The sequence below is a fragment of the Dermochelys coriacea genome, chromosome 14 (genome assembly GCF_009764565.3).
Source record: "Dermochelys coriacea isolate rDerCor1 chromosome 14, rDerCor1.pri.v4, whole genome shotgun sequence".
Classification (NCBI taxonomy): Eukaryota; Metazoa; Chordata; order Testudines; family Dermochelyidae; genus Dermochelys; species Dermochelys coriacea.
Window position 1 is genome coordinate 15,924,540 of NC_050081.1, and position 17,821 is coordinate 15,942,360.

The 17,821-nt window shown below is 47.5% G+C and overlaps 1 protein-coding gene across 8 annotated transcripts in view; it reads left to right on the forward strand.

The window, feature by feature from the left end:
• Positions 1–17,821, forward strand: part of LOC119842726 — a 36,527-nt gene that overhangs the window by 3,644 nt on the left and 15,062 nt on the right. For 7 of the 8 annotated variants that reach the window (XM_043497363.1, XM_043497364.1, XM_043497367.1 and 4 more), the window contains exons 2-12: positions 6,923–7,030; positions 7,312–7,387; positions 8,364–8,520; positions 8,997–9,042; positions 11,393–11,451; positions 11,563–11,598; positions 13,045–13,097; positions 13,936–14,068; positions 14,419–14,615; positions 15,052–15,097; positions 15,222–15,287. In XM_043497363.1, the coding sequence (XP_043353298.1) occupies positions 6,923–7,030; positions 7,312–7,387; positions 8,364–8,520; positions 8,997–9,042; positions 11,393–11,451; positions 11,563–11,598; positions 13,045–13,097; positions 13,936–14,068; positions 14,419–14,615; positions 15,052–15,097; positions 15,222–15,287 (977 nt within the window). Of the gene's footprint in view, positions 1–6,611; positions 7,031–7,311; positions 7,388–8,363; positions 8,521–8,996; positions 9,043–11,392; positions 11,452–11,562; positions 11,599–13,044; positions 13,098–13,935; positions 14,069–14,418; positions 14,616–15,051; positions 15,098–15,221; positions 15,288–17,821 lie in introns of all 8 variants that reach the window. The other variant, XM_043497369.1, reaches the window with a different exon arrangement.

The following is a 17,821-nucleotide window of genomic DNA, read 5'->3' on the forward strand; positions in this document are numbered from 1 at the left end:
GGATGAGAGAGATTGTTCCGCACGTGGCAACCCTAGTTGGGAACAATACAGAGGCAGCATGGTCAGCTGAGGGGGGAGTTTACCTCTCCCAGAGGTCTCAAGCGACCCCCATGTGGTTGAATGAAGAGGGGGTATTAACATGCTCTGGTGGGAGCTGTTTACAGCCTGGAAGGCTGGTTTGACCAGTACAGGATATTTGAGGGAAGTAATAAAATGGGAGTAAGGGAAGATCCTGGTACACACCTCACGGCCCGTCTCCTCTACACGCACACTTCTGTCAGAACACCAGCTTTGTGCCTTAGAACACACTGGGGAGTGGGGAAAACCTGCTGTAGTTACTCACTGTACCGTATGCTGTGACCTGTGTGTGCATTCCCTGGGAGACTCTGTCTATCTGCAAGGGCCTTAGACTCACTTGTGTTCATGGGGTTTGAGCTGCCACCTGCAAAGCTGAGCAAATGCTGCTGAAACACCTGTGCAGAATCTGCCATGGAATCAACAGCCTGCTAAAGGAAAGTCCAGTCTCCTCCTTCAGGCAAGCTGCAATAACCCACAGTCACTTTTCTTCTGGGTTGTCATCCTTTCCAAGTAGAGACTAGTTTCTCCTTCAAAGGATGGTGACCCCACCATGCATTTTTCCTTTACATCCAGCTGTTCCCTTCCCTTGAAACCAGCCAACCCTTCACTTGTATATTTTTGGTACTATCTTTGCTATCTCTTACACCTTTATCCCTTTTGGGGACACACATTCTTCTGGTGACTGGTCCCCCCCCTTTCCTTTATTTTGGGGATGGGTTGCAAGAGAGAACCCTGGATTCACTACTTTAATGTGCATCCTGGACACCTAATGAAGTGAAAGCTGTGTTGCAAATTTCTGTCTAGGGCTCAGACCTGTGAGACTGAAGGGCAGAGCACGCAGCCTAGAGAAGATGAATCAATATTTACAGAAGCAGTCTATTGTATGCTGATATTAGCAGGTGAATTGGTTTCAGAGAGTTTAACTCTGAGATGGTTTCTCACTGTGAGTCACTTCCCTTTCTTGGGCAATTGGGAGTGTCTCCAGATGCCTGTTCAGAAGGCGTCAAAGAGGTTGGGAGGAGGATTCTTAGAATCATAGAAGAATAGGCCTGGAAGGGACCTTGAGGTCATCTAGTCTAGTCTCCTGCACTCAAAGCAGGACTACATGATAACTAGACCATCCCTGACAGGTGTTTGTCTAACCTGTTCTTAAAAACCTCCAATTATGGAGATTCCACAGTTTGTTCCAGTGCTTAACTACCCTGAGAGTTAGGAAGTTTTCCTTAATGTCCAGCCTAAACCTCCCTTGCTTCTTGTCCTGTCCTCAGAGGTTAATGAGAACAATTTTTCTCCCTCCTCCTTGTAACAATCCTTTATGTACTTGAAAACTGTTATCGTGTCCCCTCTCAGTATTCTCTTCGCCAGACTAAACAAACCCAATTTTTTCAATCTTTCCTCATAAGTCATTTTTTCTAGACCTTACATCATTTTTGTTGCTCTTCTCTGGACTTTCTCCAATTTGGTGACATCTTTCCTGAAATGTGGTGCCCAGAACTAGAGACAATACTCCAGTTGAGGCCTTATCAGCACGGAGTAGAGCGGAAGAATTAATTCTTGTGTCTTGCTTACAACACTCCTGCGAATACATCCCAGAATGATGTTTGCCTTTTTTGCAACAATGTTACACCATTGACTCATATTTAGCTTGTGATCCGCAATAACCCTCACATCCCTTTCTGCAGTACTGCTTCCTAGGCAGTCATTTCCCATTTTGTATGTGTGCAATTGAGTGTTCCTTCCTAAGTGGAGTACTTTGCATTTGTCCTTATTGAATGTCATCCTTTTTACATCATACTCTTTGTCCAGATCATTTTAAATTTTAATCCGATCCTCCAAAGCACTTGCAACCCAGCTTGGTATTGTCCACAAACTTTATAAGTCTACTCTATGCCATTATCTAAATCATTATTGAAGATATTGAACAGAACCAGGGCCCAGGACCAACCCCAGGGCCCAGGGACTCCACTCAATATGCCCTTCCAGCTTGCCTGTGAACCACCGATAACTAAGGCTGCGAGTCTGTCACAGAGGTCACGGAAGTCACGGATTCTGTGATTTTCCAGGACCTCCATGATTTCTGCAGCTGGCAGGTGCAACTGACCCTAGGGCTGCCTGAGCAGTTTGGGCAGCCGTGGGGCCAGCCGCACTGCCCCCCGCAGCACCGGCAGTGGTCCCTGGCTGCCCCCCCACACACTGGTAGCGGGGGTCCCGGGCTGCCACCCCGCCAGCAGCAGCGGGGTTCTGGGCCAGCAGGTCCATCTCCAGCCAGCAGCAGCAGCGGTGGCGGTCCCAGGCAGCCCCTCACCAGAGCCCCCAATCCCCCGGTACGAGTGTTGCCCTGGAAACCCCAGCACCAGCGGGTGCCCCAGAGCCCCCTCTCCAGAGCAGCAACTGTGCCCCCGGAGCCCCGCAAATTTAGTCGGGTATATAGTACGAGTCATGGACAGGTCACTGGGCCGTGAATTTTTGTTTATTGCCTGTGACCTGTCCATGACTTTTATTAAAAAATATCCATAACTAAATCTTAGCCTTACTGATAACTACTCTCTGGGAACAGTTTTCCAACCAGTTATGCATCCACTTACAGGATCTCCATCTAGGTTGTATTTCCCTAGTTTTGTTTGTGAGAAGGTCATGCAAGACCGTATCGAAAGCCTTACTAAACTCAAGATATACCACATCTATCACTCCCTCCTCCCCCCCAAGGCTTGTTACCCTGTCAGAGAAAACTATTAGGTTGGTTTGACGCTATTTGTTCTTGACAAATCCATGCTGACTGTTACTTATCACCTTATTATCTTCTAAGTGTTTGCAAATTGATTGCTTGATTATTTGCTCCATTATCTTTCCAAGTACTGAAGTTAAGCTGAGTGGTCTTAATTCCCAGGGTTGTCCTTATTTCCCTTTTTATAGATGGGCACTATATTTTTCCTTTTTCTAGTCCTCTGGAATCTCTCCCATCTTCCATGAGTTTTTGAAGATAATCGCTAAGGGCTCAGATATCTCTTCAGTCAGTTCCTTGAGTATTCTAGGATGTATTTCATCAGGCCCTGGCGACTTGAAGACATCTAATTTGTCTAAGTAATTCCTAACTTGTTCTTTCCCTATTTTAGTCTCAGATCCTACCTCATTTTCATCGGAGTTCACTATGTTAGACGTCCAATTGCTACTAAACTTTTTGGTGAAAACTGAAACAAAAAAGTCACTTAGCACTTCTGCCATCTTCCCATTTTCTGTTATTGTTTTTCCTCTCATTGAGTAACAGGCCTACCCTGTCCTTGGTCTTTCTCTTGTTTCTAATGTATCTGTAGAATGTTTTCTTGTTACTCTTTGTGTCTTTAGCTAGTTTAATCTTGTTTTGTGCCTTGGCCTTTCTGATTTTGTCCCTACATGCTTGTGTTGCTTGCCTGTAATTTGATCTAGTTTCTACTTTTTGTAAGACTCTTTTTTGAGTTTCAGCTCATTGAAGATCTTCTGGTTAAACCAGAGTGGTCTTTTGCCATACTTCCTGTCTTTCCTACACAGGGGGATAATTTGCTCTTTTGCCCTTAATAACATCTCTTTGAAAAACTGCCAACTTTCTTGAACTATTTTCCCTCTTAGACTTGCTTCCCATGAGATCTTACCGATCAACAACCTGTGTTTGCTAAAGTCTGCCTTCTTGAAATCCATTGTCTTTGTTGTGCTGTTTTCCCTCCTACTATTCCTTAGAATCATGAACTCTGTCATGTCATGATCACAGTCACCCAGGCTTTCAAATTCTTAACCAGTTCCTCCCTATTTATCAATATCAAATCTAGAACAGCCTCTCCCCTAGTTGCTTTCTCCATCTTCTGAAATAAAAAAATGGTCTCCAATGCATTCCAAGAACTTGCTGGGTAATCTGTGCTGTATTATTTTTCCCACAGGTGTCTGGATAGTTGAAGTTCCCCATGACCAGCCAGTCCTGCTTTGGATGGTTTTGTCCGTTATTTAAAAAAAAACTGCTTCCACTTCTTCCTCCTAGTTAAGTGGTCTGTGGTAGACCCCTACCATGACATCACCCTTGTTTTTTATCCCTTTTATCCCCACCTTGAGACTTTCAGCAAGTCTGTCTCCTATTTCCTTCTCAACCTCAGTCCAAGTGTATACATTTTTGATACATAAGGCAACGCCTCCTCTCTTTTTTTCCCTCCGCCTGTCCTTCCTGAGCAAGGTGTACCCTTCTATACCAATATTCCAGTCATGTGTATTATTATCCCACCAGGTCTGTGATGCCAACTATGTCATAGCTGTGTTTATTCACTGGCATTTCTAGTTCTTCCTGTTTATTCCCCATACTTCTCACATTAGTATACAGACATCTAAGATACCAATTTTATTTCCCCTCTATGTTCCCTCTTGTCTCTCCCTTGTCCCTGCTATAATGGCCCGTGGTTCCCCTCCTCCCCCCGCCCCGATTTTGATCAGTCTCCATTTTTTTTTTTTAATTTACTTGTGGGCTTTTGTCTCCTGCCCCCATTGAACCCAGTTTAAAGCCCTCCTGTCTAGGTTAGCCAATCTCTATCCAAAGATACACGTCCCCTTCTTTGATAGGTAGATGCCTTCTCCACTCAGCAGTCCTTCTTCCCGGAACAGAGTTCTGTGGTGAAGAAAATTGAAGCCCTCCTGGCAACATCATCTGCACAGCCAAGCATTCACCTCCAGGATGCATCTGTCTCTGCCTGGGCCCCTACTCTTGACTGGAAGGATCGAAGAGACCACCTGCACCCCCAACTCCTTGACCCTCACTCCCAGAGCCCTGCAGTCACTTCTGATCTGCTCACAGTATCATTAATGCCTGCATGGAGTAGTAGTTAGAGGGCCGGATGATCCTCGGCAGTGCCTCCGTAATTCCTCGGATATGGGCAACGTACCTTCTGGGATGCCATGTCAGGCCGACAGATGGGTGCCTCTGTCATCCTCAGAAGGGCATCACCAACCACGACTATCCTACGTTTCCTCCTGTGAGTAGTGGCTGCGATCCCACCAGCCTTGGGGGTACAGAGCTTCTCCTACTCCACCTTTGGGGGTGAGTCCTCATCGCTTGTTGCCAGGGCAGCATAATGGTTCTCCATCACTCTGGTGGGTGGGTTGGGAGCAGGGATGGAGCATGGCCTACTGCCAGAAGTAACCAGCTGCCTGTGTCTTTCCTGTGACAGAGCCTTATCCTCTTCACCTAGGCATGACAGCAGTCCTCTCTAGCTGGACAGCTTCCTCAGCCTTGGAGGTCTCCATATGAATACACTCAATGAATTCCTCATGGGCACGGATGTGCCTCAGCCTAGCCACCTCCTCCTGTAGCTCTCCTACCTGCTTCCTGAGAGATTTCACCAGCAGACACCTTTCATACTGGACAGTCTCCCCACCTGACTTTCTGTGAGTGGGAAATGCAGGCTCAGACCCTACTAATCCACATCAGGATCTGGGTAGAGGCCTCTGTGATTAGGTTCCCTCTCTGGATGCAGTGGAGGAGACGGGAGCAGCGCTGGCATTGCTAAACGTAGGGATGATATTACGACTCCTCTCAAACTCCCTGGTTTGCTGCCCCTGTTTGCTAGTTCGTTATTTATACACCACCAGTCACGCACCCGGTGCTTCTCAGAACCAGTTTGAAAGCTGGCCTGAGGAACGGACAGTGAAGAATGACTCGAGACAGACAGGAGTTACAGCAGCAGGAAGGAGATGCTTCTGTCTCAACTTGGGAGATCGCTGCTGCTGCTGTGCAGTATTTGTAAGGAGACGAGGTTCTTAATCCGCCTGACTTGCTCTTTATGGCAGAAGTGTAGGCTGTGGTCAAAAAGTGAGACTAGCTGTCCGGCTCCAGCTGGTTTCTAGCAATGCGCTAGGAAGTAGGAGAGTGCTGCTGGCTTTAGAGAAACAGGGTAGTAACGTGGCAGGAACCCAATAGAGAAAAGAAAGTAAAACTGATTTTCAGCAGGGCAGCCGTGTCCTGCCTTGGGCAGCGATCCGAGCTTTCCCTATTCCCTGGCACAAATTCTAAGCCGTTTTTTCTTTTGTACGTTGTGCTCTACTTCTCCATATGGTGACAGGGCTGATCCTTAGCTGTGAGTGAGCTGATAGAAAGGGGACAACTGCAATTTCCAACCAAGCTGCTGAAATGCCCACCTTCCTTGTGGGAAGGGGTGCTGGCTTTTGTACCCGGTTCTGCCAGGCGTCAAGCGCTCTCAAACGCCATTGACCATCAAGGAGAGTTGAGGCTGCTTGACACATTTCGGTCTTGGGCCTTTTGTGCGTATTACAAAGGAAAGACTGTGTGAATGCTTCACCTCATCAGTGTGCTTTATAGATACTGTCTGATCCTCCCTATCTCTCGCCAGGGTGGTGCAGTGATGATATCCCCCCCGCCCCCTTGTATCAGTAGGGAAGCTCAGCCCCAGGGGTTGTGACTTGCTCAAAGTCTGAGTGGTCTGTTAGTAGAGTTGGCATTAGAACTCCGGCAGTCCTGACGCCCAGCCCTGTGTTTACCTCCCTTTTTCACGAGAGGTAACTAGACTTGGTCTAGTTACCTCTCAGGAGCCAGGCCTGAAGCAAGGAGTGAGTTTGCTTTCCTCCTGGTGTTTAACATTGACCTTATATCTCTGGGGGCTGAGCAAATGGTTTGGCCACGTGACTTGAACTTGGTCTGTTCATGGACCTTCCTGCCAAATAGAACAACCTGATGGTAACAAACTGACTGTAGAGTTATTCCACAAGCTGTCGCTCTAGCTCTGGTTAAAAATACCAGCTCATCAAGACCAGTCCCGTTAGAGGATGATGTGAACAGGTGCCCTCAGCGTTCTGCTTGCCTCCCACTTTCTCACAGCCCGCATCCTTGCCATCAAGGAGGGGAGCAGCCTGTGCACTGATGTCTCTCCGCACCTAGCCCCCTTCTGCGAGATCCTGGAAATGATCCTTCGAAAAGGAATTAAACGTGAGTGGCCACTTCTACTCAATGCACGCTGCAGGGGCTGGTGCGGGCCCAAGAGAGGGGGCAGCACAGACTGGTGCATGTGATGCTTATTAGTAAAGGACGAGCAGAGCCCAGGAACCATGGAGGCCTAGAACTCCCTGGGGAGTTGTGTGTGTTGGTTGGGGGTGGCTCTGTGTGGAAAGAATAGGGGCAGCTGCCTTTGCAGAATCTCCAAGGGAAACGCTCTCCTGGTTACCTGTCAAAGGGCCTTCCTAAAGGAGCTCCTCTTCTCTCTCCTTCAGAGCCGGTGCTGGGCTTCAAGAGACGAGATTATTGGCACTGGTTAGAGCAGCTTCCTCAGCAGGATACCTGCAGCGGGTGAGTGGCCTTTGGATGACAACATCCTGGACAATCCTTTGGGTCCGTTGCATGAAAAAATGGGGCGGAGTATGTATTATCGTGGAACAACTCTAGGAGGGGGGGTGATGTTAATGCAAGTCCTCCTTTTGCAGCTGCCCCCCCTTGGACAGGTGCACGTATACTAGTTAAAACTGGATTCTCCGGAGCTCAATACCCAAAGAAAGGATTTTTGAATAAATAGCCTGGTTTTAAACTGTCTCAGGGCCTTCTTCATGATCCAGCCAATGGACAGAACCCCTGGAGAGCCCTAATCCTTAGGGAGGGGTTGGACGTACTGGGCTTACTGAGGCCCCATAAAACTGGTTGCTTGTTCCGAGCTGAAACTTTGATGAACTTGAAACCCCTTGGGTGGGGTTTTAAAGAATTGTTCCTGCCAGAGCCCCTGTTAGGGTTGGGGTGGTCTCTGGTAAGCTTACTTGCATGTGTGCAGGTTCTTTTATTGTTTTTTAAGATATGTTCTCTGTAGCACTCGTAGCTTAAGGACACAGTAGGCTTGCATAGGGAGAAATGTGTGGTGATTTATAACTGCAGCAATTACACTGTATGCCATCTCTGGAGGGAAAGGAAGCAAAGACCTGTTCAGGCAGACTGACTTTGTGGGTCAATTCACAGTATGATCAGTGCAACTTGGAAATACCCTGGTCAGATGGGGGTGAGACGTGTCTCCACCCAAGAGAGGTGATGGCCAGGGGAGCAGGAAACCTGAAAGTGGGTGCCCTTGCTGGACCCTAGAAGGAGAATAGAGGTGCAGTTGCCTTGAACTGTGACAGGTGCCATTACAGAAATTGGCACAATGACTTGCTCCTGGAAGAGAACCCCATTACAAGGGAGTGACCAAGACTCCTTTGGCAGACAACCAGAGCCCTGGGAATGGGTCATCGCCTGCCTATGCTGTAAACGTTCCCTGGCACCTCTTCATATTTCTTCTTTATAGGGTGACCCCCTTATCAATCATGATAGAGAAAGCCAGTTCCTGTGAGAAGGTGCTGACAGCGCAGGGACGAGGGCGGTACTTCATGCGCCTAGCTTTAAATCAGAAGTTACTAGCTACTGCCATTCAACAGCTGGCTCGGAATCCAACACTGCTGGAGGTAGGAAGAGCTTTCACCGTGAAATATCTTTATGATGAGGGGCAGCAGGGAGCCCGTTTTGGATAAACTAAGAACTGACCCAAATCTTGGGCCTAAGGAGAAAGATATATTATATATTTTTTTTATTTTTTTTAATTTATTTTTTATTTTATTTTATTTATTTATTGCTTGACCCTCTGTATTTTATAATTCCAGCCTGGTCAAAAATAGGAAGAATCTTAAATCTGAGTTCTCTAGGCTAGATGGACAGGCTCCAGAGGATTCAAATAAACATCCAGGCTTCTGGGTGCCAAGCTAAAACCACCTTCCAGAACAAATTTGGGGTCATTCATTTCTATTTGTGCAATGGTTGCAATTTACAGTGTAAAATTTTAGATGGTTTTGTGGTCATGTTGTTCAGTTCATGGCGTACAACTAAATTATGTATGTATCTGTGTGTGTGTGTGTGTGTGTGTTTTTAAATTTTTTAATTTCAGTGTTACGATCCTCTGATCTCAGTGCTGGGAAATGAAGATTTCATGGGTAAGGTTGAGACTTCCTCCAAAATTCAGTAATGTCACTTGAAAACCTCCAGTTTATTTATAGTTCCTGGATTTGCTATAGCTTCCATCCTGCACTGCACTTCTTATTCATTCAGCTCCTTAGGAATTTTATCTGAGTAAGGACACTGTGATGGAACCATTTCAAGGGATGAAATGAGATTATTATTTTAAGGTCAGGATGAAATTAATCCCTGGAGTTACTCTGTAGACTTCAGCACAGTTTACACCAGGGGATGAATTTGACCTTCATCACTAAGAAATAACCTTCAGCAATGAATGGTTTTAAGAAAACTCTGTTCCCTAACAGGGACAGAAAGGAAGGATGGGCTGGGACTCCGAGAGCTGGGTTAAATTCCTGTCTCTGCCTCAGAATTCCTTTATGACCTTGGGCAAGACACATGATCTTTCTGTTCCTCAGTTTCCCATCTGTATAATATGGATCCTAATACCGCCTTTCTTCCACCCTTGTCTATTTAGCTGCAAACTAAACTAGGGTGAAGACAATACAATGCGCTGAGATCTCTAAGCATTACTGTAACATAGCCTCCTTTTAGTTAGACCCAAAACTTTGGTCTTGGGAGGGGTGTTTATTTTAAGTTTTACCGAACCTAAAATGAATAGAAGTAACACCAGGTGTTTTTTTTTTTTTGGTGTTTTTTGTTTTGTTTTTTGTTTTGTTTTTTTTTTAAGCTAATAAAACAGTTCTTGTTTGGATCTAAATTTCCCCCTGCAGCATGTGCAGCCCAGATGTCGCAGCTTGGTGCTGGAACAGTGAGCAAAGCTAACATCTGTTTTATTGTCTAAACAGAAAGAAGTGGTAAAATCTAAGTCAGCAATCTCAGTGCTGGGGAGACGTTTATCATTCAGTTTGAATCAATCGCAAGGTGGTGTTAGGGATGTGAGATGGGAAAGTTAAATAGGATGATTTGTACCTGGAGTGTGTGTTTAAGTAAACTGCAAAAGTCTGATGTCTTGTCGGTAACTCTTAGCAGCCTAAACCCTGCTGGTCCCAGGTGAGGACGTCCGAACTGGAACACTTTTCCAGCTAGTATAAAAGGCTGGAATGCTGTGTGACTCCATCAGCAACTATTCTCCCAAGATTACCGGGACAGGGAGAAAGCATTTTCTTTTGATTCTGATAAATAACTGGGGGTAAAACGGTCCCTAGATGGCTTTTAAATCACTTTGGACTTCTAATTGAAGTCTAAGTCACACAAACCCATCAATATAATTGCATGGTTAGCATTGGAGAGGAAGGACGCACTGGAGATTAAAAGACAGAAGTGGAAGAAAGTTATCTGGTTAGTGGTGGTTTCTATGATTCAGAGCCAGTTGAAGTCAGGGGAAGGATGCTCATTGATTTCAATGGACTTTGAATTGAGGCCCACGTGTATTGCATTTGTGCTCCAGATGGGTGTCTGGACAAGGTTTTGAGGGTATTTTGCACAAGTGTCCCACTAGTCCAGTTCCACCAGTGGTAGCAATGCAGAGAGGACTGTTATAGACAAGGCTCTGATGGGATGTTCTTGCAAAAACAAAGCAAAAAAAAATGGCATTAACAAGGCCTTAGAATCCTGGCCCTGGCCAGTAGCAAAGTAGATAGGGGATGAAAAACCAACATTCCGGAAGTGAAGATCTAAAAGCCCTGCTAACCATCTGGCCGATCCCTCTGTGTCTACAGGCCAGTGTGCTCATGGAGCCATCCCTTTCCCTGTCCACAGTGCTTCTTGGTCAGCTGTTTTTCTGTAGCTGAGTTCGAACTCTATTTCATGCCATGAGATTAGTTTGTTTGCTGTGTGGTTTTGGTCAGAGTTCTGTGACTGCGGAACATAGCACGCAGCTCCTATAGTACAGACCTGAAGAGAGCTGGGGTCTTTTCCTGGCTCTGTCACAGCCGTGCTGTGTGAACTTAACCATGATCCTGCAATGGACTCAGTCTGGTTGGACCCCATGACCAAGTCACTTTTGCCTTTTTGTTTTCCCTTCTCTAAAATGGGGATAATAATCCCTGTTTCACAGGCTGCCATGAGGTTTAATCCATTGAGGTTTGTAAAGAGCTTTGAGATCTTTGGATATAAGACACTGGAGAAGTGCAAAATATTGTTGGTATGTACGGTTGGGCAAGTATTGTTGTTAATACAGTATGACCCTGAGGATCTAAAACTCCCTGTTGCCCAAATTGGGGGCCGTGTCCTCCATTGTCTGCTACTTACATGGAAAATCTCTTCTGATCTGGACTTCTGCAGTGTCCCTGGGACGTGGGGATAAGCCAGCGTGCAGCTGGTGAGGAGTCTGGCAGTAATGTTGGCTCTTGGTCCCCCCTCTTACAGAGCCGTTCCTCTCACTGATGCTGGTGGTGTCAGAGATGAATTTCTCCCTGGATCTGCAGGTACGGTAATAAACTGGTCTGGTCAGCAGCTTTGTGTCTAACATAACTCTGTGTGCAGAGGTCTTTGTCTTCATACTTGACACCAGTTGCTCTGCTGTGCTTTGTCTGCAGAATTCCAGTTTCTTGGATGAAAGTTGGCTGCTGCCGGTAAGACTCTGCTTCTCCCTCTGATGGGGGATCCAAGATTTTATTCTTCTTCCTTCCATCTGCTGGGTGGCCCCTTGCTGAATACCTGGATCATAAACACAGAACATTGTTAGATTTCAGGTTGAAAATCATTGGGCTAGATGGTGCAAATCAGCATAGCTGCACTGAAGTCAGTGGAGTGCCATCTGTTTACATGGGCTGAAGATCTAGCCCATTATGTGATTCCTTAACATAGGTCCTGAACCAGCAAACACTTTACTCCCCTAATTCACTTTAGTCCTTGGGTCCCTGGGACCACTCCTGTTAGTAAGGTGAAGCCAGTATTTACAAGACTGGGGCTAAGTTACTAACATCACAGGTGTCTAAAATTGGTGGAAATTTTAGAAAATCTAAGTTCCTTTCCACTATTATTACTGCTGCTCTTATACATATTGCATGTCTGAGTTTACACAATGAAAATAGGGTGGTCAGTTTCACTCAGTTTCATTTTTCTGGCTCTCTTGTGCTAGGAGGTTTCAGATCTTCAGGGAAGTGCTAATTTCTTTAAAAATTATCCCCTTCCTCCTTTCCACTGGATTTTCAAAATCCTAGAAATACAAAGACCTGGGATGGAATCCAGGTTGCACCAAAGCCAAAGGCAGAACTCCGATTGACTTTCATGGATCCAGGATTTCACCCACGGTGCCTGCCCCTAAAAGGCTTACAACTGAATGGACTGCGTTTCAGGTTGCCTGTGTCCCTTTAATTAACGTGGCAGGATGGGAAGTGTTTCTCTGGGGGGAATACAGGGTTTGTGTGTGTCCTGCAGACTAATCCTTCCACAGTCTGCCTTGGCCCTGCCTAAATCCCAGGTTAAAGACCCGCAGTGAATGACCATGTGTCGGTGAGGTCAGAAAGCTGCCTTCCCAGAAGGAGATGGCTCCAGGGGTTAGTAATGGGACATGGAACCCGTGGCTCCATTGTCTCCACTGACCAAAGGTCATTACAACATGGCAACCTAAGAAGTATGGGGTGGGTGGCTGGCCCTGGCCTCCATCCAGTGTCTAGCAGGCTGGAGTATGTCTCAAAAAGCACCACCACAGTCACTGCTCTAGTTGGCAGTTTCAGCAGAGAGGCTGGAGACTGAACAAACTTTGGCTGAGCATCTTAGGCGGGCATTTAGCAGACTCTGGAAAGACATGGCGGTGGTGCTCAAGGTTGGGTTGGAGACCCAGAGTGGGGCTCTAAGGGAGAACGCTCACTGCTGCTGCACCTCTTCTGTGGATAAATGGATGACCTCAGACTCCAGAGGTCTCAGGCTGGCATCTATCAGAGCAATTCCCCCAAATGTAAATGGAGCAAATACTAATGGGGACAAAATGCCCCCCTCCTTGCCAAGGCTGAAAGGGGCTGGAGAGGGAATTCTTGTGGTTGCTGGAGGCTGTACTGACAGATGCTGTGTTCTAGGTTTGCATGACCTATGAGACTGTACCCTGCAGAGAACTGGGGATGGTGCTCAGGTAAGAGACCAGCTTTCCTCCTCCCTTCCCCTGCTGCTCGGTAGCCTCACGTCTGCATTGCAGTAGGTGCTGCTGGGATCTATGGACTTATCATAGAATTGGAAGAGCCCTCGAGCGGTCATCTAGTCCAGTCCCCTGTACTCGGGGCAGGACTAATTATCTAGACCATCCTTGGCTCTTAAAAATTTCCAATGATGGAGATTCCACAACCCCCCTAGGCAATTTATTCCAGTGCTTAACCACCCTGACAGTTAGGAAGTTTTTCCTAATGTCCAACCTAAACCTCCCTTGCTGCAATTTAAGCCCATTGCTTCTTGTCCTGTCCTCAGAGGCTAAGAAGAACAATTTTTCTTCCTCCTCCTTGTAATAACCTTTTACATACTTGAAAACTCTTATCCTGTCCCCTCTCAATCTTCTCCAGACTAAACAAACCCAATTTTTTCAATCTTCCCTCATGGGTCATGTTTTATAGATCTTTAATCATTTTCATTGCTCTTCTCTGGACTCTCTCCAATGGCCATGGTCTGGGCTGCGTCCCTGATTAGATGCCAACCTGACTCAGGCTGAAAGTGCTCCCAAGGCAGGGTGCTTGCCCCAGAGCAAGGGGAAGGATGACTGGAATGGCAGGCTTGCACCCCAAATGCCAATGGACTCTGCCAGCAACTGCCCTGTCCTCCAACGAGCAAAAGGGCTGGCTGGACCCACCTCCTGTTTGGGCCAAGGGATGTAAAGCCACGTTAGTTCTTCTTCTGGCCCGAGGAATCCTGCCTCTCCAACCGCTTGGGATGTTTTCATCTGGTGCTTCTGGCTGAACTCTGTGCCCCGGCTGTGCCCTAAGGTACTTGGACGGTCGGATCTTCGTCATCGAGGTGCTTCCCGAGAGCCAGGCAGAGGTGGACGAGGTGGTGCTGGCTGGAGACGTCATTGACGAGATCAGTGGTTTTTCCCTGAGAAACGCACGCAACGGACAGGTGTGGGGAAGCACACAGGGTCAGACGAACTCCTGCTTTCAGGGGCTGATGTGCCGCCCCCTCTTCTGGGATCCTATCTGAAGTGAAAGCCTCATTGGTGTGCGTGTGGGGGAGGGAAATGTCTGGACGTGGGATGGATACAGAACAATTCCCCTGATCTCGGTGAGCAGGAACGGGGAGGAACGATGTGTTGGCAGCTTGTGGCCGGATCCCAGGGGCGGGCCAGGGTGTTTGATTAACAGCTGTTGAGAGTACACTCAGCTACACCACAGAAAGCAGGGAGGGATTGGCATGAGATGATCCAAGCTCCCTGCCCTCAATGCGTGCCCTGGCTCTCTCCTCTCCGTCAGGCAGGGTCTGTGCTGCAAAAGCTGAAGGGCAAGCCTCTGAGCTTCCGCATGATCCGGTGGAAGTGGCACGACGGAGGGATGTACAAACCGCTGCTGCCCTACCTGACAGTGCTAAGGGAAAAGGTCCCCAGCTTCCAACTCCAACAGGAGCACATACACAAAGAGGAGAAGGAGGAGCGGTGCCTGCAAGGGGACAGGTAGGACCGGTTGGAACTGAGGAACACACTTCAGTAGGGGTGACATGATCCCACGTGCCCAGCGTTGGGTTAGCCCTGAGCTTGGGAAATGAAGCCAGGATGGGATGGGGAAGGGAGTAGAGGACTCTGATACATATGTGGGGCTGGACAGTGTTTCCACTGCGGCGTGTGCTCCGGAGCAGTCCTCAGCTGCCCCGTGCGTGTTGGATGCTGCTATTTTGCGCTGAAACGCATGCCCCGCGCCCAGGGGTTGTAGAGATCCTTAAGGTTGGTACCAGTATTGTGACTCATCTAGAATCTCAGCTGTGAAGCGGCCAGCATCATTCCATTCGGGGGGTGAGTGGGTTTAGTGCAGGCTTTAAGTTGTGCCATAGCAAGACACCTTAGAGGAGCTATGCATGGACTCCCTGTCCTAATTCTGTTTCTTCCTCCCTAGGCTACTGTACAACCTGCGGTACCTGGGCCAGGCCAATGTAGGAAAGGTACCGCTGTGATTCTGATGGACTGGAGTGTGTGTGTGGGGGGGTGTATCTTGTTTCCATTGACTTTCATTTAACATACTTATCATTTTGTTTCCCCCCACCGCCTGCCCCGATCCATTTTCAGTACGGTGGCAAAGAGGTGCTGGACAAAGGCATACCCACGGTATTAGAGCAGCACCTGTGCCCACGGGTGAGTTACTCGCTGTGACCTCGTAGGAAGGATAGACTGGCAGCTGGCGTCGCTCCAGGGCAGAGATGAGGTTGTTTGAGGTGCCGGTGCTGTTCTAGACTTCTCAGCTCTTTGGGTTTCTTTTTGGTTTAATCTTAATGCTGAATTTCTTCGGCTTCTAAGGGTTTGGGGGGGGGGTTATTTGTTTAATAAGTACAACTTCCCCGGCACTCTCACCCCTTCCTCTAGTCTGATTTCTTTGTTTGGGAATTTTCTTACTTTTTAGTTTCCAAAAAATCCTCCCTGGGTCCTTAGCAGAGAGGATGTGTGGGACAGGGGAGGAGTTCTCTGCTCCCTGGGACCACCTTCCTGGGCCCTTCAGAGTAGAAGGATGGGACACTGAAGAACAGGACAAGGGTTCTTCACTGCCTGGGAACTCCTCCTCCCTGCTGACCCCCAACTCTTCATCTCTCTGACAAGCCCAGGGTCTCCTCTTCAGATTCTCTTCACCCCTGTTCAACCGAGTTCCCCGCCTCTCATTCCTCTATGGTAGCAAACCAGACCTGTCTAGTCTCTGGTGTTCAGATGCAAATTTTAAAGGCCCAGAGTGCTCATTCCACTATACAGGATAATGCAACTGACTTGTCTAGCCTGTCTGTGGCTGTGGTCCATAAGGGTTAACCCCTGTTCAGGAAATCGCTTATCCATGGGTTTTAAATCCCATTAAAGTCGCTAGAATTTAAGCATGTGCTGCTTCAGGGCTTTCCTGAATTGGGGCCTGAGATTGTGATATAATTTTTCTCTGAAAAATGCCCTCTCAATTTAAAACTTCCCCATTCATAGGAACTAAAGAGCTTCAGACTTCTGTGAAGTTCAGTGGTTTTGAAATTTTCATCCCTGCCAAGAACTGGTGGACTAAAAAAAGCATTAGGCACTGAAGAAACCTCTAAGCCACAGTGACGTTTTGATTTGTAGCATAAACACTTCCTGCACTCTCCAGATTCTAAGGAAAACTCCTTCTACCCTTACCCTTTAAGCTTTTCAGATTGCAAACAAATGGGTCACTCTGATCAAAAGTTAGGGTGAAAACAGGGCTTGGAATGGAAGTGTAGACTCAGCCGTAACACTAATATAGTGAGGATTGGCTTTCCTCATGCACATGGCTTCTACAAGTGACGTGGTTCCTGCCATACCCTAAGAGAAAGTCTTCCACCTTCATGCATGAGTCGCGATGCTGGCATTGGCTACGAAGCTAAGTATGTTGTAGTGCGAGTGTACGTGCACATATGCACAGGAGAGCTTGGGGAAGAGCTAGTGCAGGGGCGGCCCACCTGTGGCTCTGGAGCCACATGCGGCTCTTCAGAAGTTAACATGCGGCTTCTGGTACAGGCACAGACTCCAGGGCTGGAGCTACAGGCGCCAACTTTCCAATGTGCCAGGGAGTGCTCATTGCTCAACCCCTGGCTCTGTCACAGGCCCTGCCCCCACTCCACCCCTTCCCGCCCCCTCCCCTGAGCCTGCACTGCCCTCACTCCTCACTCCTCCCCCCAGAGCCTCCTGCCTGCCACGAAACAGGAGGTGCAGGGAGGGAGAGGGAGGGCTGCCAGAGGTGTTGGGAGCGGGGTGGGGTGGGGGGCTGAGCTTATGAGGGGCTGCTGACGTATTACTGTGGCTCTTTGGCAATGTACATTGGTAAATTCTGGCTCCTTCTCAAGCTCAGGCTGGCCACCCCGAGGTAGTGTGTTGGGAGGGAGGGGAATGCGACCTGCATTGCTTAGGTTGTCAAACCTAGTGAGAGAACCACATGGCTTGAGTATTCATAAGAGTCTGAAACATAGTGTTTGGAGCTCAGCAAATCTGTGTCTATTGCATGAGTCAAAACAAAATGGGTTGGTGAGAATGCATTTCCTTTTCCTTACACAATGCAGAGCGCTTTAGATCCATACCTCTGTATTTTGAATACATGCATCAAGCAGCCTAAGTGCATAGGCAACAAGTATCTGGGATACCTATATCTTGTGCATGTATACTGCACGTTATTGTAGTAGGAAGAGAGCCTGAGACATAAGCCCTGAGTGAAATGGATTGAGTTGAAGAGGCTGGCTAATACTGCTCACGATGACATAGTATTGAGTGCAAAGAATGCTCAGTGCTCAGGGAAAAAGACATGTTCTCTACCCTGCAGAGTTATAATTTAAGAGCCCACCTCTGCCACTCTCATGCCAGCTGAGTTGTACCATACTCACTGAATAGGCATAATATACACCTCCAAGTTCACCAGCAAATCCTGGTAAGACAAGACTGGTTATTTCTGATCAGATTTAACGTGACTAAACAAGTGGAATCCCTTTTCCTTTAACAAAATGTCAGGCCTTCTTTAGACCTCACAAAGAAGCAAAATAAAGGCACAGATCAGGTATTGTTTTCCCTCTTCAGGACACTTTTAATATTCTTGAACTGGATCCATTCCTGCCTTTTGTGTATAAACTCCACAGGGAGGGATTTTTGTTGTTTGTCTGGCATACTGACCAGTTGTAAAGTGCGGTGTCCACCTT